This window comes from Buteo buteo, chromosome Z (assembly GCF_964188355.1).
Source record: "Buteo buteo chromosome Z, bButBut1.hap1.1, whole genome shotgun sequence".
In the NCBI taxonomy this organism is placed as follows: domain Eukaryota; kingdom Metazoa; phylum Chordata; class Aves; order Accipitriformes; family Accipitridae; genus Buteo; species Buteo buteo.
The window spans coordinates 14301590-14322433 of record NC_134204.1 but is presented as its reverse complement, the minus strand read 5'-3'; the positions used below and the strand labels follow the sequence as shown (position 1 = coordinate 14322433).

Below are 20844 nucleotides of genomic sequence, written 5' to 3'. Positions count from 1 at the left end.
AGGTTTGTCTCATTTTAAAAATGCCTCTAATGCTTTTAAGTTTAAAAAAAATAGTAGCCTCTCGACGAAATGGTTAGTGATTAATGATTTCATTACTCTTCTCACAAACTCCAGAAAACAGTGCCTTTTACAAGTAAAAGCAGAACTCCTTAGTTTGTTCAGATAGGTGCATTATATAAAAGTGTCTTTGAAGCAGCCTAAAATCTAACAGTGAACACACAATACCATGTACGGAAGAGCTTAAATTAAAATTTAGCAAATCTGAATAAAATAACTAAAGCAATTTGAAAAAGAGTTTCTGAAGAAAGATGGGTTACTCTCTGGTTTTTTGAGTAATTTTCATGGTTATCTTCCCTTCTCCCCTTCCTAGAAGACTCAGAGCTCCTTTTAACATTAATATCTTAAATATTTTTGATTCACAGTATTTGGGTTTTTTTAGAAAAGCATGAAAGACCTTAAGGTATAAACCTTGAACCTGAAAATTAATTCAGTAGCAGGTCTAAGTCTTGAAGAACAAGAAGAACTTAATGTAATGTTCTAGGAAAGGCTTAGACTGAAAGTGACTGACTAGGTTTGAACTACTTGACTACACACAAAAATAATCCACTTGCACCTGAACCGCGGTAAAGCACGAATTAATGCATAGCACTGAGGTTACCAAAATGCGATTTCTCCCTCAACATTCCCGCCCCCGCCCCAAGGGAAAAAAGATTCCTGAGAAGAACAGAAATTCCTGGGACATAATTTTCTAAAACTCAACATGATTTCCTGCACTTTCTTGGAGTAGTCAACTTCAGAATGTGAGCAAAGCACAACTCCAGTTAAGTGAACAAAATAGGTTCACAATATGGACCTCTACTTGTTTCAAAAGTATTCAACAGCACCAAAAAGTATAGGAAATGTAACTACTGATGGTGATTAGAAGAGAAGAAAGTGTGTGTGAAGCTTCATTACCTTTCTAAATAAATTATATCATCAAAATATCACAATGCACCTAAGCAGAGGATGGTTCACTTGTCAAATTGCTGTGAAAAAAGATAATCCCTTTCTGTATTAGCCCTTCCAAATCACTTTTTTTTCCAACTTAGGGAATCCGAGTCTTGATAAATAATAGCTGGATCTATCTGTAATACTGTACAACCTTTCAAAAGAGAAGATATGATCTAGTACTGATTGACAACTTGTATCTGATGAGGGTAGAGAGGCCATTCTGAGTGGGGTAATGGGAACTGAAGACCTCAGGTATGTCATGTTCCATGGACTGATTTATTTGTTCTGAGACTATTAAACATAATAGATGTAACTTTTGCTGCCAAGTGCCTTCATCTCCAAAATCTCCAGCTATTCCTTTCATTAACAGATACAGACAAACTACTTGCAAAATTAATCAGTACAGAGAGACTTCCTTGATGAAAAAAGTAGTAAGAGGAGAAGGACCCTTGTCCTTCCTCATAGAGAACAGGGACGAAACCAACTTTTTCACTTCACACCTCTCTATCATGATGAAAAGACCACATTACCCACTTCATCCAAGGTCCAAATAGACTAAAAGGATAGAATTATAAAAACACAGCTCTGAAAAGCACTCGGATATGAGGCAAAAGGTCTATATTATAAAATCACTTCTTATGCATATCTGACATACATTAGGTCAAATCTGCCAGATTTTGCATTAGTGATTTTTGCACTAGGAATTCCTTTTTCAGAAAGCAAAAGCATGACAATCAGGCTCGAGAAAGATATGCAGCTTTTCAAAGAAGGCACTTTGGCAAAACCTTGTGTTAGTTCCACCTCTGAAACAGAGGCTGTCTCCCACTTTGAGACACTTTGATAGAAGCAAAATATTTTAACAGTTTTGTCAGAATTAACGATTTATTACAGAAAGTACTGTAATTACCAAAGGGCTCAAATCCCCATTTCCCACCTGTACCAAACACAAACAAGGACCTCAGCATTGCCTTCGGCAAGTGTAGCAGTTGTATAATTTTTAGCAAGAACCAACCCCCAAAATCTCTCTCCTCTGGAATAAAAAGTTCTACCACACTACTGGTTCCAAACCTCAGAAATAACACATCATATCCAACCAAAGACTTACTGTTAAAAAGAAAGCATCTGAAAACCTTTGATAAAGCATAGTACTATAGAGATTTCATGTCTAAGAAAAAAGGACAGAAGAGACCACTAACGTCCTATCAAAACTTGCGAGTACAATTCTACTCAAGGTAATTTATGGAAGACAACAACATGTGCCTACACAGAAAGCGTACTGTGACAGTAATATGTATTCCCATGTCTTGATTACAAAAGCAGCAAAAACGCCTTCTCGCAGATTTTAGCATGTGCTAGCATCTTGTGTAAGTTCTCTACGGGGACACTTTGTATTGTAAAGCATCAGCTAGCACTATGCATTCCTGTTCTAATTAGACTGTGTACTTGCTACAATCACACTTTTTTCTTGACATAATATGATCTGAACTTATAGTATATGTACTAAAAAGCACAAATACCAGGCTTTTGCATAAATACAGTAAGCAACTTCACAAAAATGAATGACATATTTAGGGCTTATTGGATATATTTCTAACAGACATATTCCCATAGGAACAATAGAGGAAGCTCCCTCCTGCAGTCACACCAAACCAAACAGCTCTAACTAGAACAATCCTGGAGTGTATCAACTTGTACACATAGCACAAACTTACAAGAAACCGCAAAAGCATTACCAAAAAATGAGAACCATATTTCTCTAAGGTAACAGCTTTTCAGGAAATCTGTCCCAAGACTGCTAAAAATCCTTCTACTTAATACTATTCATTCATGGCTGAAACCTCAGCAGCCAAAGTGAAAAGAGCTGCTGTCTAGCATAGGGACAACCTACCACCAGTGAATAAATGGTGATCATTTGTCCCAACATAAGGCAGCAACTCTTGCACCTGATTCATAGCAATTGCAGGAACTCAGGAAGAACTGAGACCTGCCAAAGGATGCAGGTAGAAGGGAAGAGTAAGATTGGAATCCTTATTTGGGAAGATGGTTATTGACCAGTGGTGAAGGGGAGAGATCACGTTTTATAAAAATCACTCCTTTCCGCAGAAGAAACAAAGCAGAGTCTGCCTGTGGCTATGTAATTATGGTAAACAAACTTTACAAGTAATGCTCAACGTTTCCTGAAAGCTAGAACAGAAGAGAAAGTGTGTTTTAGTCTTGCTCTAAGTGTTTGGAGGCTGCTGTGCACCATCAAAAATACAGTGCATTTTTCCAGATGCTTCTCAGCTAAAATGTGCTGGAGATTCTACTTCAAGTGTGTGGATACAAAAGTAGCTTTTGGAGTATTAGAAGACAAACCACAAGCTCTCCATCAATACACTTAAAATTAGTAGAAAAGATTTAAGCAATGTAACAAATTCCCCATTTCATTAAATTAAAAACATTAGAGATCTCTTCTGAGGTAAGCACACGTTTTCTCCGTATATTCCCAAACAACAATATTTCCTAAAAAGACTTGATTTAGTTACCAAATAAGAAACATCTAAGAATTTAAACCTTTCAGTAATTGCAACAACCACATTTACAAACAAATGCACACATAAACACTCTCTCCTGCCCCCACCCTCCCCTGCCCCAGCACCTTTAAAAACGGAAAAAAATCTTCGAATAGGGAGAAAAATTGTTCTCTCTCTGCTGGTTAAAAACCCAAACTGTATGTAAATTCAGTTGTGTCCATTCAAGTATGTCCAAACTTGACCATTTTTACTTCTGAACTTCCAAAATCAGAATTTGTGCCATTTTCCACTCTGCAAGATTTTTCTTGGGAGTATCTAATAAATTAGCATTACACTATGAAAGATTTTTTTCTCAGAAGTTAAACACAGTGCAGAGGAAGCTTCTGAAAAATACTTATGTTAACCTACCCTATCTAATTTATAAAATACATCTTATCTTCAAGACTTACATGTGGGTTTTGCATCTACTTTTGAGATTTCTGAAGACTAATACCTTCAAACCAGTTAACAACAGGAAAAACAAAACAAAACAAAACAAAAACCCAGTTAAATCAGTTAAGACAACCAGTACAGCTACTGAAGTGAAAACATTTCAGAGGCTCATCTGGTTCTGTGCTAGAGACCATATAGATATATGGCAGTTCGCTACAGCTTGTAATGCCTACATAATAATGAAAATCCAGTTGAACAAACATGGGAGACAACACCATAGTATATATTACCCAATCATTACACTGCCTTTGAAAGAATAGATATGATTTTGATCTAACACCTCCTTCACATTAGGCTCAAAAGGGGATATTAATAGAAATGGGATAAGAAGAGTTTTTCTGCATTTTCTTATATTAGGCAATATGGGTAGTTAATTAATAATTCAGCTACCAAAACTTATTACAAATTTTGACTTATGGTACTGCTGGGATTTTAGAAACTATAAACAACATCAATGGTACTTCATTCAGTCTCACAGTTGAAAATAGAGTAGCTTAAAAAGAATTTTGAAATATAAGAAATTCACCTTCCGTCCATTAAGACCCCAAATAAAGAATACCAGATATTAAAAATATGTGTATATGAGAGATTACAGTTCATTGTTGGAGGGGAATGGAGATGAACGTCGCAGAAGAGCCTACACTGAGTAAACAGAACTGAACTATGTGACAATGACAGGAAGTTTTTATATATATATATATATATATGGGGTTTATATGCATATATATATATATCTTTATATAATATATATAGTGTATACACACACACAATCCTTTTACCTTTATCTTGCACTTCTTTTGAAAATCGCTCCCTTTCAATAGCTGATTCACGTTCTATCCGCTCAATTTCAGCCAATGCATCCAATTCTACTTCATCATATGACGTTATAGTTCCTTGTTGCGAAACCTGTTGCTGTGTCTGTACCACAGGAGTTTGAGGTTGTTTTGCAGCAACTGAAGTGTTCTGTTGTAAAACAGGCACTTGTTGTGCCTGAAGGAAAGCTGTCTGTTCATGCTGCGGCAAACACTGAGCAGCGTTTAGTGGGCGGTTAACATCCTGTGGAGTAACGGGTGTTTTAGAAGTCTGTCCTGGGTACTGCACATTAAAAGGAATATCACCCTCTGACACACTGCTGTTTTCCAAACCAGAAAGCATATCATCCTGCTGGTCCATATCCGAAGATCTTACACGAGAGAGTCTTAATGTAAGCTTAGTGGAGTCCTTGGAAGGAGAACTAATGATATCATACATTGCAGCTTTTTCAGTCTGGTCTTTTTCATCCTTGCCTAACTTCATTTTCTTTTGTTTCTTTTGCTTTCTTTCTGGAGAATCTAACAATATGTCTGGGGGAACATCTCTAGGTGATGAATAAGGTGGAGGCTGAGATTGTTGGATTAAAGGTTGTCTTGATCCTAGAATAATAATTCAGAAAAACTGAACAGTTATGTTGTTTCATGTTTATATAAAAACACACTAAATATAACCTAGATAATTTTAATGTGTACTTCTACATATATCTGTGTTCACAAAAGTTCTAAATAAGATTGGTAGGAAGCACATCATTCCTAGGTCAAGATGTAATCCAGATAGTTGCAGTGTATTTCCTAGGAATTTTAGCAGTCCACTGCAGGTAGAGAAGGGATCATTTCAGAGAAGATGGAACAAAAAAACCCACCACCAAAAAAGAATTAATAAAAATAGTACCTGCAGGTTCAGAATACCAGCTATTAGAAAATGGTCAATGAAAGCAAGTTGACTACAGAAAAAGGAAAGATCAAAAAGATTCTTAATAAGGTCCTGTGATGAAGACTTGATGATCAGTTTATAGGCATTAGCCATTTCAGCCACACATTTTTAATTTAAAAAAAAATTAAAAAATCAAAACATACACAACCTCCTTAACTTTGATTCTTACAGTTCATTTTAAACTTTTTTGTTTCTTTTTTTTTTTTTTTAAATTTTATTTTAGGTAAACTCACTCCAACAACCCCCACTCATTACTATCTAGAAAACATTATCTTAAGGCATTTTTCTACCATTCCCTGCCTCATCTCCCCTTCTTTTATTTTTAAAGTATGATTTTTCACTTCTACATGCAGTCCCTTCCAGGATTTAAGTATATCCAGAGAAATTTTTAAAAGAGGACATTTTTAATTAAAAACATTCTCCAATTAATCACATTTTAAATTTTTTGTTCCTCAAATTAAACCAGCTCCCCATAATCATTAGGCCAGAAAAAAGCTTTGAAAAACAGAGAAGCTTTTCAACTTGTCCCAATTATAATTTTTGGCTTAAAAAAGGAATACTGGGGGCGGGAGGGAGGGCAGCGGAGGAAAAAAAAAGAAAAGCCTATTGGCTGGACAAATAGGGCCAGCCTCCTCTTGTTAAAGCAAACATTTAACAGATTCCATTCATGCACTGGGGAATACTGATCTTCAGAAAGCAGTGACTGAGATGATTATTATTAGTCATTCTGGTTCAGGTCATCATAGGTCAGTACTTCTAACAACAATCAAAACCTAATTGGAATACAAGTCCCCATGTGCTTCACTCAAGAAACACTGCTAAACAAGAAAGCAGCTTTATTTTGGAGCTTATATTTCTGTGAGATATTTTAAGAAATATTAGGAATCATTAAGCAATGTACTGACCTGTAGATGAAAGAAAGAATTGATATCTCTAGCAAAGTTTCAATTCACATGAAACATGAGCCTTTACTGATGACTTCTTTGCACAGACTGCTACACTTATTTTCTCTCCCCAGTACATTCTGTGAGAAGTCCTATAACTTCTGTATGTAGAGAGCAGGGTATGAAATGGGTTTATCTTACCCCTTCTTGACCATCAGCAACAACTCCATATTCTGCCAGTAGCATCTACAATGTTGGGAAGCCCTGTTTTGACTCATCCTGATTCTCAGGATATTTCTATGACTCCCACTTCCCCTACTCAAATTAGATACCACACTCAACCACCAGTACCGAAGTCCTGGCTACACCCTATGAAGATCTCTAACCTGCTTTTCACCACAGATTCCTACTCTTATGATGATCCCCCCACCAACTACTGTCTCTTTTGGTAATTTACAAGATTGTCTTAGGGAACTGTATAGCATAAATAGTTATCTACCAATTTCTTTTATGGTAATGACTACCACTCAGGAAACATGAGCTGCATTTTTATTTCTACAAATACTATAGGCAGCTCAAAACTTTTCAAAGAGATCTTACTGACATCTTACTCTTGAATTATCTCTTAAATGAATACTTCTGAAGTTTTAACAATGGAACATTTACTGTCTTTTGCAGTGACACTTCAAACAGGACACACATTTGATTCTCCCTTGTCCAAAGCTTTTGAGTAAATATGACAAGTTTGTTCTGATTTGGTATTAATTTGGTATTTTTCATGCTAAAAAATAACACTGCAGCAACAGATAAGGCAGATCTTTTTATGGCATATCTTTTTATGGTAGACTTGAGGAGGTCAGAAGGATTTCAGTGCATTCCATTGAACATACTCAGAAACCAGTAAATGAACAAAAAGTGAAGTTTTCCCTCTCCTAGGCAGCACTACGAATAGGCATTGGAAAGTATCTTCCTCCTGAAGGAAATTCCTCAAAGGTGTTGGTAGTATGGCCTAGAAGCTGCATTTTAAGAGTACACGTTCTGGCAATAAGTTCACATATTTCTAAGATGTCTAATGATGGTTACACCTCTAGCAACAAGGACGCTTAGAATAACTACAATGCCTATGTACTGAGGTGAAAAGCAATTGAAAAAGATTAAGCATTCTGGAACAGTTTCACTCTACCTCAGACATTAGCAGTTTTGAACAGGTATGACATATTGAACATGTACCACAATCTGTTGGATGCTTAGACTTCAGACAAAACATCGCCCATTACACAGAAAGAGTTGTGCCTATTACTGTTAAAGTCAGTCTGGAATATTTCCAATGGAAGAAGGCTTGAGCCATTATACACCTGAGAACAAAGCTCTTACAAGACTTGTTGATAACAGAAGAAATGTTTTTGTGGAAAGAATACACAGACAGACAGTTATGATCAGTTCCCTGAACCAGTCAAGATTCCAAAGTTTAGAAGGTCTGCTCTACAAAATGCTGTCAATGTAGTAAATCGTATGATGATCTTTGGAAATGATCTTTGGCAATGAACCGAATTTCAGAATATTCTTTTAGAGAAGAGAAATATGTAGGCAGCTTTTGAGCCTAAATCAAGGGCTGGGCACTAATTCAGGAGAAAAAATTCTGACTTTCTGTAGTTGATCTTCCATAGTATCAGTAAAAGAACTTTATGCCATCTTTTTTTCATATGGCAGGAATATGTAAAACTTGTGAGATAAAAAGAGATTCTCCACTGATTTGGGAACGTCAGTGTATTATTACCGAACAACAAATACTGATGGCCAACCAGGTAACACCAATAGGAAATAAGGCCTCTACAGAGAACAAATACACCCATCAACAATACTTCTACAGTCTTGCAGTAACAGTCATCCTGGCCACTCAGGATAATCTTGGGACTGGGTCTCTATATTAATTAGTCTTTCTACTGATTCCTAGTGGTAGATGGCACTGAGTAGGGAGGAAGTTTTATCAACTGCTGGAGCAACTTGTAAATACCTTTTTTCTGTGACTCTTGACTGATTTCTTATCAAATCCTTTATAATGCAAGCAACTACAAAATGCATTGCATTGACAGTGACTTTGCCTTCCTAAAAATGTAAAATTCCAAAACGATTTCTTGTTTGTTTACCCCTGGAATGCCTTCACTTGCTGGTTGTGCATCAGTAACTTCGGTAGCAAACAAACAAGCTTCTGTCCAGGAGACAGCACACATGACTGACATCTCCATTTTATGGTTTTTGTCTGCACACTTTCTAATCACACCACAGTACTCGCATCTTATTTAAGCATTCGTGATACTTTATCTAATCACCTCTAAGCCTCTTCAGAGAAAAGGCCACTTGCCTTTCAGACCTGATGCACCGAAGTCACACCACTGATCACATTCTTTGTTGTGATCCATGTGGTTAAAAAACAACTATTAAGGTTACCAGGAACTTAGGATTCATGTATTTTCCAGCATTTTCAAGACTTTTTAGCTTTCCACTAGCACAACAACAACAACTTCCAAAGGGTCACTCAAAACAGTATCTTTATATTCCTTTAACATCCTTGCAGGTAAAGGTTCCCAGATGTTGACAGAAAAGTCTTTCACCCATCCTATATCCTCTTTTGCCTGAAGTATAGTTCCCTATGCATGAAAGCTGGGAAAAACTGCTAGTGAACAAATGAAGACTAATATCTTAATACTTGGTTCATAGCACATTGGAAAGAAACTTCAGGAACATTCAAATGCTATGCCTTTTTAATTCCAAAGCAAAGTGATCCTCAAGATGCCAGGAACATTATTTAAGTGGGTTCCAAATTGTTGTACAAACCTGGAAACAGCATTCCATAATTTTTACTGGAAAAGTCTTTGGAAAGAGAGGCTTTAAGGAATGCATATGTGCTATATGTGGATTATTAGACTTTACATCTGAGTAATTATACTGTAAATAAGTTCCTAAAGGCAGAAGCTGGAGAAGGAGGAAAGAACCACAGCATCCATATTGCATTCATACTGATGTTTGTCTGTTGGAAAAGTTAAGAAATTGGTGATGACAGAACCTGAGGAACACATCACCATCAAAAGATTTTAAGAGACTGCAGTTACAATGTGTGAATGGAAGAGTCTCATTTTTCTAATTTAATATGATCCTATTTACTGCTTTCACATAAATGGAATGTTTTCATGAAAATGGGATCAGGCAAATTCCCCTGGAACTCTGGCTAAACCAATCTCAGAATTAGTAATAATCATCTTGAGAATGTGTGGCTCCAGCACACTCAAAAAGAAAAAACCAGTCCCTTCAAAAGGATGGTAAAGCACTGCCCAGAGTATTATACATAGTCTGTATGATTTAAGTACTAGAAGAACAAGTTCTCTGTAACGATTGAGATGATAATAAAGAGGTTGTATTCGTCGGTGAATTTATTAAGTACCATCAAATAAAAATAATTTTATTCTGTAAAGCAGTACATCTTGTGGATTAAAGAGTGCCATATCTGGACCTTAGCATGGCTTTCTGTATAGCTTCTCATAACAATTTCACTAACAAGCTGAGGAAGTATGATCTAGACAAAAATACTGTAAGATGGCAGTATACCTTATTGCAAAACTGTCTTTATAGCCTATCAGTTGTTCTTGGTAAAAATGGATGATGGGAGTATAGGCGAACATGTGCAGCTTTCCAGAGCACTGTCTTAAGAATAGTAGTTTAAAATATTTGTCATTGGTAACTTCTGATGTAACAGAATTAGATTATTTTACTAATCTAAAGATCATAACAGCTTTTGGTGTTAGGTCTTTGAGACAGAAGCTCACAACTGCTTTTAAAAGCAGAATAAAAAAAAATACAGTTTTTTGACTAATTTGAATAACCTTTTTAAACAAAGTCAGTGCGAAGCACAAACTTTTTATTCATCTGAGAAAGAGCAATTGTAACAATGTGAAAAGAAGATAGATAAGCTTTATAAAAAGACAGTAGTATGTTTAAAACAACTTGCAATATGAATCCAAGTTATCAGCAAAGAGCAGCTATACTCTCATATACAACAGTAGTATCAAAGTTGTCTACGGCACTTTTCTGACTACTCAATCTTCTAAGTCTTCAAATAGAGTTGTATCTATGACATAGGACAGCACAACTTCAAGACAAATGCAGACCAATTAGAATTCAGCTAAAAACATCGAAGACAATTAGAAGTTCAGAAATGATGACTTATGTAAAGATGACAGAAAGAAACCGTGCTGTTCAGTCTATAGAAGATTAGATCAGTTCAAGATATGATAACGTTGTTTGATGTGTAAATGACAACTATAAAAAAGGACGTGAATTGTTTTTCCTTGCCCAATGGAAAGAAGTCAAGAAGTGTCATGCCTAACTGCAACAAAAATGATTCAGACTAAGCATTAGGAGAAAAGCTTTCTATAACTAAGAATTTGAACAGGTTGCATGGCAAGAATAAGGAACCTCCATTACTGACACTTTAACAAAAAGTTAAACGTAAAGATGGAAGTTATTCGGAGTGATACTGATACAGCTCATCCAAGATGAGGGTAAGAAGATAGGAAGCCCCCATGTCCTTTCCAGCTTTATTTTCTAAAATCACAGAATCTTACTCTGGAAATCTTCCCGAGTTTTGTACTGGATATAATGAAATTATTACTTATTTTGACTAAAAGACAATCTTGATGTTTGTTTTCAAAGAGCATATCTTAATTTAAAATTCAAACTTAAAAGGGATAGCATGAGACAGACAAAGAAGAACATACATTTGGGAGGTTTTTAAGGACAGATTGTATTCACTTTCTGCATACATTCAGTAGTTTTCAGGGAAGAGTCCCACCACTTTCTCCAGAGCTTCAAATGCCTTATGAAAAACTCAGCTTTGGCTGTTCTAGCTTAGAACTGCTGTATTCAGAAGCATCCTTGCATTAAAAAATTAAGACTTGAAGAAAGAAACAAGATTGAATGTTTATTTTGGCCCTGACAGAAAAAACGTCTGAATAAATTTCTTCCAGCTTTGTTTTGAAGGAAAGAGGGTGAGATGATAAATTTTCTTAACAAGTACCTTTGAGAGCACTGAAGTCTATACTACAAATTTGAGAAGATTCTTAATTCTTCTTGCCACCCACTATACATTCAGAGACAAAGCATAGAGGAATATCTCTGGAGAAGTTCTATAAATCCCTAAGAAAATAAAAGTAACCTTTCCAACTTATTCAGAAAATAATCAAATACCCATTAAAAATTTCTCGAGGGAATACAACTTATTTCTGGGAAAGAGTGCAAAATTACATAATTTCATAAGGGTTGTTGCTAGACCTTACAGATGTTTTCCCAGAAGTTTAGGAAACTGTACGGAAACAGGACTGTACATTATATGAACTCTTCTCTTTGGAAAGCAATGGACCAAAAACATTGTGGAAGGCTTTCCTTTATACAGATCTTTAGAAGCTGTCTTAAAAAAAACAACAAACAAAATCTGAGGTTCCAGAGCAGTGGGAAAGCAGAACGAATGGATAAAGGTTTTTGATGAGCAATCAATCTTGGGTAATAGAACCCACATAATATTTTATGAGATCAACAAAAGGAAAATAGTCCATGTTAATTCTTCATCGATGAATTCATAGAAATGAATTTTTTAATAAAGCAGATGTGGTAACAGATGATAGCATGAAAGCAGAGCCATTATTCTGTTTGCATAGCTAAAAATATAAAATTTACATAAAAAAGAAAGGATAAAGACCAGCCTAGAACTTCTGGATAAAACTTCAGCTGCTCTGGTACCTTTATTGGAACAGAAGTGTAGCAAAGATTTCTGTAACAGGGAAGTTTTACTCCACTGAGTAAGTGAATAACCAACCAATATAACAAATATAACTTCTGCCATCTCTCAAATATTTGCCCAAGTTGCAAACAAAACTTCTTCTTCATTCAGAATCTGTCAATCAGACAGTTGCATTCAGTCTTAAAGTAATTCAAGACTGTGCAATCACATTCTCCAAGTCTCCAGAAGTCCTGGCTACTTCCATTTCAAAAGTACAGAAATGGCATTCTGTACCCACAGCTTTGGTAATTGCCTCAAGTTTCTATGTTATATAAGAAAACTTAGATATTGTAACATCCTTCCTGAGATCTCTCTCTGGACTGATGATGTCCAGTGCCATTCTTTTTGTCCTCCCAAACAAACAATTAAGTTGTTTGCTAATTTTCTTTATCAAAGTTTGCCACCTGTCAACCAAACTTTCAAGGGCTAATGAGAGTAGCAACAAAAAGCTCAGCATGGATACTTGCTGTTTGTTCATCACTGGAAAATTTATCAGCACAACTTTCACTCCAAATCATAGGCCAAAATCACTGTCAGGGATCTCATGTTCTAAATAACACTGTAATTATCCACACCTCTTCCACAGATTTCTAAAGTATCAGATTAGAGAAGTAACTATCTGGCAAGACTCTTGCAGCATCAAGAACTGATTTGCTCAATCAGGGTTCATCAATCTCTTTAAGAAGGCAAATGGTAACACCATTAGTAACAGTATGTCAGCTGCGTGCTTTGCCAATGGGAAAAGTAAAGCTAATATACAGGTAAATAAATCAAAAAGCTCCTCTTGCACTTTTTCAGCCCCTCTAATGCTGAAAGATTACAATCTGAACTGTACAATCAGATTGTTTTCAGGAATAATCTGGTAAGATATTTCTTTAAAATGAGGTTCTGAGACAGCCAATTGAAACAGCAGCAACTTTAACCAAAAAATAATTCAAGTATCCTTCTGGCTAAGTGATAATAATATATCTGAGTGCAAGTAGCTTAGATTCACAATGTTGTTACAATGATAAGCTCAACAAAGAGAGAAAACCAACCACATTTAGTCTTCGCCATTTACACAAGTCTTAAAACAAGTCCTTTAGCACAAGACCTTCTGAAATACTGATGCTGCTGGTATGCTACACATGTACTTCTCACTTGCCACTCAAGCCACATTTCTCCTATCACTGTTTAACACAGTATATGCCTACAGAAGATGAACCAGAGAAATCATTTAGCAGTCACAGGATCACAGGGTAATTCAGTTAAGAAGGGACCTCAGGAGATCTTTAGTCCATCCTCATGCTCAAAGCAGGGTGAGCAAGGCCATATTATGCAGGGCTTTACCCAGCCTGATCTTGAAAAGCTCCAAGCACAGAAAATGCACAGATTCTCTGGGCAACCTTTTCCAATGCTCAGCTCTCCTGATAGTGAAAAAGGTTTTCCTTACACCTACTTAGAACCTCCCATTTCAATTTAGGTCCACTGTATCTCATCCTTCCTCCACAACACTGAAAAGCCTGACTCAAGTCTTCCTGATAATCTCCTCATTGGCACAGGAAAGGTTGCTCTAAGGGACACCCCTGACGAAAACATCTCTTATCCAGGCTACACAGGGCCAGGTACCTTCACCTTCACTGGAATCTCCCCCATCTCCTGTTCTCCCTCTCCACCTAATCTGACCATCCAGAAAGACTTCATTTTTTTCAGGGCTAAAGAGAAGAAAGCACTGTTGCACATCTTTCTACTATTGCCATGTAAATATACAAGCACTGAAAAAGTAAACTAGCAGGAATATGCCCAAACCCCACCTTGCTAAGTCTCATGTATCTCAGTCATTGCTTCTCAGGGATAATATTAAAAACAGCAGTATGCATTCCATATTTTAGCATAAAGAATCATTTTGAGCAGATTTTTTTCTGTTTCCTCTCAACTGACTGACTGTTCACCCTACTCCTTCTCCACAGCTAAGGTTTCAGCCTTCATTTATGGTATATGTATTGAGTTCATTGAACTACTTTTAATTGCATGTTCTTAAAATTTCATGATTGCACTTAAGACAAACATTGCACATTAAAACACTTTTGAGCTGGTTAAGAGTTCAATACTCGTAATGCTGCCTTTAAACCATTTCTTATGTAGAGCAACTGAAACCATTCTTATAAAGAATTTAATTCTCATATTGGAAAGGATTTTAAATCCTTCTGTCCTCCATGAATTTGAGCTTTGTTTTGAAGGATAATTAGTCAATTTTCAGAGCTCCAGAAATTTCTTCTGGATCAGGGCTCAAAACAATTTTGTATCCAAAACACAATGACATACTCTCTACTATAGTACTGTTTGAATACAGAAAAACTAAAGGAGGAAAACCTAAATACCTCTTTAAACTCTCTGTTCTTTAAAACTGGGAAAAAATACATTGATATATATAACTGCTAGACTACCTTTAAGGGTTCCATCACTTCCAGCTGGAGAGCAGACCGACTGCGGTGACCTCAAGGAAAAAGATGCAGCATTCCTTATTGAAGGATCTCCATCCTGAAGTGACAATGATAAAAAAAGTAACATGAACATGAACACTTGATAAAATAAAGACTGAAATTAGTACATATACTGATAAAATGGATTGGTCAAAAAAATACAAGAAATGTTAGAAAAATATTTATTTACATAAAAGTCTTTGTAATTTAGACTGCTGTTAGACTACTATACGGGCAATAATCCAAAGCACAATCAGCCCTAAGATGAATCTATGACCAGAACATGCACCCAAAAATAAATCTATGTACATATCTTCTACCTAAATAACCACTTTTGGTTTACACCAAGATTCCATTTAGAAATTTGTTGTTACAAGCACTCATAGTAAAGAGCTGACAAGCAGATACGTGACCTCTATACAATACCAACTGAAAGAAATTGAGCATAAAATGTAGATTTTTTAAAACAAACTCACCTTTTTTTCACTTAACCTACCCTTAAAGTTTATCTAGAATGCCATCGTACTTCTACAGTTAAACAAATTTACACTTTGTATTTATATCCTCCAGCATATACACATCAGGACTGACCAAAATCTCTAGCACTCCCATTGCAGCTGCTGAGATAGTCTCATGTAAAACACAACTGGAGTGACTTTACCTTGTCATTTGCCTGTCTTGAAAGTTAGATTGGAAACAACTCAATAGCAATATGAAGCACTTCCCCAACATAGCAAACATGTTGTACTGTCTTCTCAGTTTTGCACAGAACAACCTGCTTCAATGGAATTCATAATTTCTGACAAACTTGTTCATAATATAATACTAATTACAATGTAGTGATGTTCATGCTCTATCTTTAAGAATGTACATGTGTCTTTTTTACCCCCACACTACCTTAAAATTAAAAATGAAACCCACTAGTCAAATTCCCATTTAATGTTCTACATTGTTTTTTTATCGCTTTCATGGAGCCCTCTGCTGGTGATGAGTATGCTCATTCACTCAATGGCCTAACTAGGTATAAACTTTCATAGAACAGTATTTCCCATTTTTAGCACTGTTTTTTATACAACATCTATGGGAATGTTCTGGGAAAGAACAAACTAACAACCCCTGTACCTATGAAGAGACAATTCCTACAATTATAAACAAATTGCAAAAAGTCCATTCTTTTAAAGAGTAAAGTCATACAAAGGAAGTCTCCAAATAAGTTCTAAGGTTACTTAATCTGTTTCCTAATTAAATTGGTTATTTCAGTAGCTAATATTCTAACATGGCTCCTGTTGAGGTATCTGAACACACACAGTTCTTTCATATGACTTTTTTATTTTTCAAGCCTGAGTTATCTCTCTGATAAATACCTTTTACTGTTTTGACCAATTTCAACCCCATTAATAGAATGTCAGAAGGCTCAGCTGTAATTACGTTTTTACATGTCTGTATGAAAAAAAATCAGCAGTCAGTAGTAAGTTAGAAAGATAAATGGGCATTGCAAGGAGACAGAAGCCTGCATAGATGGGCAAAGTATGCACTCCCTCTGACAGTGGCCAAACTGCCAATTTGCACATGCATAGCTGTAGACTAAACAGTGTACATGTTACGCCTTGTGAAGGTGTAGTTGACACTGCTTAGGGAAAAGTGTTTAAAATTTATGGACTGCAGGTGCTTACAAGTCAAAGAATATAAATCTGTAAGAAACCAGATTTTATCAGTTTCACCATCCATGGGTACTTAGAAAACTATTAGATTTTTTTTTCCCCTCCCACAGCACAATGAATCTAAAACTCATGCTGTGCTACTAATTACACTTATTTTTGCAACACTGCTTGCAAAAAGAGTTGCTGCCTCCTGTGAGGAAAGCCTCGTGCAAAGAAATCTAACATTCAGATTCAACACAATAAAAAGAACTGTACCTTAAATTCATATGTTGTCATTGCAAGTAAAAGTAAATTAATTTCCTCATGAGTTACTCATTTATCTACTCCATTGAAATTATGGACCTGATTTTTTTCAAACCTGACTTATATTTGACTTGTAATAAATCTCAAAAAAACTCCCACCCCAAAATATTGGAAAAAAAAGCTTAGCAACTTTTTAGCATGGAAGTTTTATTAGGACAGTAGAGGTCCTCTACCCATGATTGTCAAGGACATAGGCAAAGGCTACTTTTATTAAATTAACTAAACAGACTAACTAGGTAGATGGCCTTTCAGGTACACATGCCATTCCTACCGTAGCTGACAAATTTTCTGAAGTGCTCATTTACAGTTTCCTAGTTGAGAGCTTCATCAAATGGTGGTATGTAAGCACAAGCTTATATTCTAAGAATGCTCTGAAGTTTACCAAAAAATCATCCTCAAATTGAGTGTATGTGTAGCGAGTCTTCAAGGGTGTACTTGTTGATTTTGTAGACTCATATATTGCAAATACACAATATCTTGTAACTATTCACATTTTTAAAAGCAATAAAATCCTAAAACTAAGAAAAAAATAAAAAAGAATTAAAATTTAAGTTTTATGATTTAATAATCCTCATTCATAGCTATCTTCGCCAAAGGTCACACTGCTTCTGAAAAGGCTGCAACATTATGATTAAGCTTATTATTCATACATAGATGCAAAACGTTAATTAATCCAGATTCTTCAAACTGTTTTCTGCATGACAGCTATTAAAATCAGCTTTTAAATATATAATTACAAATAAAATAAACGTAACACATCTACTCCATTAAGAAAATGCACAAAGGGATGAAAGTGCAAGTTTATAATATTTACTATTTTTACGTTTAGTATTTCTCCAATTAAACCAACCAATGAGGGTGTGCTTTATGTTTTCATGGTCTGACCATTTTGCAAGAGTTTAATTTCTAAGTTTTCATGAACTAGGATGTAGTTGCATTGCTTGGATCACAAAGTTAGGGACGAATATTTTTAAATACTTCCTCTTTAAAAATTATCAAATAAATTATCCTAATATTGAAGTTTTAAAAAAATCCTGTCTTAACAAAACCAAGATTCTCTTGATAGTGTACCTTTAACATAGTTGGGGGATATATGTATATTTAATGCCAAGAACAGCTTCCTATTTTGAAGAATTCACATTGCTGAAGCAGAGACTGACAAAAACATCTTATGATTGTGTATTATAACAGATTCCTTCATTACAACACTCTCTTGTTTAAGATACTATTTCTTCTAATCAGCATAATTCTTGTATTAAAAAAAAAAAAGGCAACTAGTTAAACTAATAACTCTCTTGGAGTTCTACTGTATTAATCCTGGCAAGGGATTTAGGGAGCAGGGTATTAACAGTATCTTTGTTGAATACAACACTTTTTTGTTTCCACAAACTACTTCAGGAAGACAAGAGTTGCCCACAGTTTTTCTAAGATAAGTAAACACACAGACAGTCACAAAAAAAAACCCAAACCAAACCTGCTTGCCACCAGGTTTTGATGAAAAAATAAAATTGAAACTTAAGTGCTCTCCCCATAAGAACTGTTAAGAGACTGCATGTCAAACTCGTGAAGAAGAATCCCAACAAGCTTCATCCACAGTATGAGATGCTCATTAGGAAGAAAAGTAATCAGTAGTTCAAAAGTTGTGGGAAAAAGTTCTAGTTTTTTCCTTTAGTTCAAGATTTCAAAACGAATGTCTCCCACATGAAATAAAGTCATTAAGGGAAAACTTCTTACAAAGAAACCAGGCCATAAAAGCGCACAGTAGACCAGTAAGAAAAAATGTCCATAGAAATTCTTGCCTTTGACAACACTACTATATTACCCCATAGGTTATTCAAATATGTCAGGTCTAATTGACAGTTGCAGGAATCTTCAGAGAGACAAGTTAACTATACATCTATTTAGAATCTAATATTGTTTGCATCAACATATTGCTACTGTAATTGCACAGACAGTCTACCATTTCTTTAAAATAAACTCACATACAAGATTATGTGAAGATCTTTTACTTTTCCTAATTTCACCAGAACGAATGTTACAAACTGTTCCAAAGCAAAAAGAGATCTAGAAAAAATTAAGCCTCAGATATTAAAGTTGCATGGTTGAGTTTACCCATCTGAAACTGAAATATATTTTCAGTGGTTTTATACATCAACAACACAGTAAAATTTCTGACTCCTAAGGCAGCTAAACACACATTTGCTTTATCATAGTAAGTATCTGCTTTATTGTAATAAAGTGACTTAGGTTACATACATCACTACTTAGTCTGTGCACCATCTGCAGGTAGTCTTCATTTGAGCCATGTCTAGAATTATCAGCATGATGATTAGCTGAATTGCCAGACAACTGGCTTGAAACTTTATTTTCATGGAGATTCCTCATCCCAGCTGTGACAATGGGACTGGATACTGAAGCTGAAATACAAAAAAAATAAGTAACTATACTGATATATTCACACATTCATTAACTCTTAAAAAGTTTCAGAGAAAGCACTATAACAGTGGATATTAATGGGTTGGTTGCAAGAGGTCTGGAATCTGAGCAAGAATCCAACTTTTTTATTGAATCCTTTAGCCACAAATACCTTGAATAAAATCAGTTATCTAAGATTTTAATTTTCAAGAGGATTTAAAACCTAAATTCCATGTACAGATTAGCCAAGTTTCTCTCCACACCTATCCTAATTATAGTCAGTATCATATTCTTACTGGTTATAGAAAACTTTGTTTTCCTCTATATAATTTGTATTCATCACCTTTAGTAACTTCCAAGGTATTCATGACACATACAACATCACATACAGAAGAGCTACATATTCTAAGCACAATGCTAAACTTTAAGAACAAATGATTTAAAAGAATCCAATGAGAATTCTACTTACCAACAAAAAAATGCCTAGATACTTAGTGTTCATGTTGTTCAACATTGTTTTTGGAAAAGGGAAGAACAAAGAAATCCATTCATTCTGAAGGTCATCTTTGGCAGTTACTGCATACCTTGAGCATAATTCTAGCTAACTTACAATTAATCTAGTTGATACTACAAAGGTTTGGTGAGGCTAAATAAGCTAGCAGCAAAACTTACATTACATTGGCAAAAACAAGGTTTTCACTACTATAGATAAATGATGGCTGTAGCTAACAAATAAAAGGTTTTGGTTTGTTCTGCTTTCTTTTACTGTCATGTATAACGACAACTATGCAAACTAGGTGTACGTAGGGGAGCAATGCAACATGAATGTGTGTTTTACCTTTTCTTGTTCCCTTTTATTTTATTTTATTTTTTTAATAAAATAGACACTACCACTCTGTAAAGTCAGGAAAGCAAAGCTTAAACACACCTGCCAACTCAAAGATTTGCATTAAGCATATGACTCCTTCAAAGAAATTAGAAAGCCATGAAACATGCACACGAAGGTAAAGCTGACATGAGACAGGAGAATAAAACAAACATCACAGACTTACCTTGCTGCATCTGAGGATGCGGTGTATAACTTGGAGGATGTGAATATGGCATGTATCCTGCAGGGCTTTGAGGAGCATATGGACTAGGCACTGGACTATTCTGTTGTGCCAAAAATCTGTTACCAGAGCTTGTCTGTGGCGGCACAAACCGGCTAAAAATAAAATAAAGTTTTTAGAAGTTGGAAAAGAAAATTTAGAAAAAAATTATTATTTCTTTTGGAATATTATATATTCAGAAAATTAAAACTTCTTTAAGATACAAAATTCCAACACAATCAAGAATCTCCCTCAAAAGCAGTATTTTAAGCTATTGATACCTTCCCCACTTCAATTATTACTTAAGAGTCACAGATTAGGTACTGCATTAGTAAAAGTAAAGAACAGAACAAAAAGCATTCATAAGACCTCCACCTAGGGAAAGGAAACAATAACACAAACATGTACTAAAATAAGATCTGCCATTCGTACAAGTTAGTCCTAGAAGTTTGAATGAAAG

At 35.4% G+C, this 20844-nt stretch overlaps 1 protein-coding gene across 4 annotated transcripts in view; it reads right to left on the bottom strand.

Moving 5' to 3' along the window:
- Positions 1 to 20844, bottom strand: part of NIPBL (NIPBL cohesin loading factor) — a 170848-nt gene that overhangs the window by 71311 nt on the left and 78693 nt on the right. For 3 of the 4 annotated variants that reach the window (XM_075021387.1, XM_075021386.1, XM_075021391.1), the window contains exons 6-9: positions 20349 to 20500; positions 19138 to 19298; positions 14882 to 14975; positions 4775 to 5407 (exon numbers count right to left, since the gene is read on the bottom strand). In XM_075021387.1, coding sequence (XP_074877488.1) covers positions 4775 to 5407; positions 14882 to 14975; positions 19138 to 19298; positions 20349 to 20500 — 1040 coding nt within the window. The remainder of the gene's footprint in view (positions 1 to 4774; positions 5408 to 14881; positions 14976 to 19137; positions 19299 to 20348; positions 20501 to 20844) is intronic. The other variant, XM_075021388.1, reaches the window with a different exon arrangement.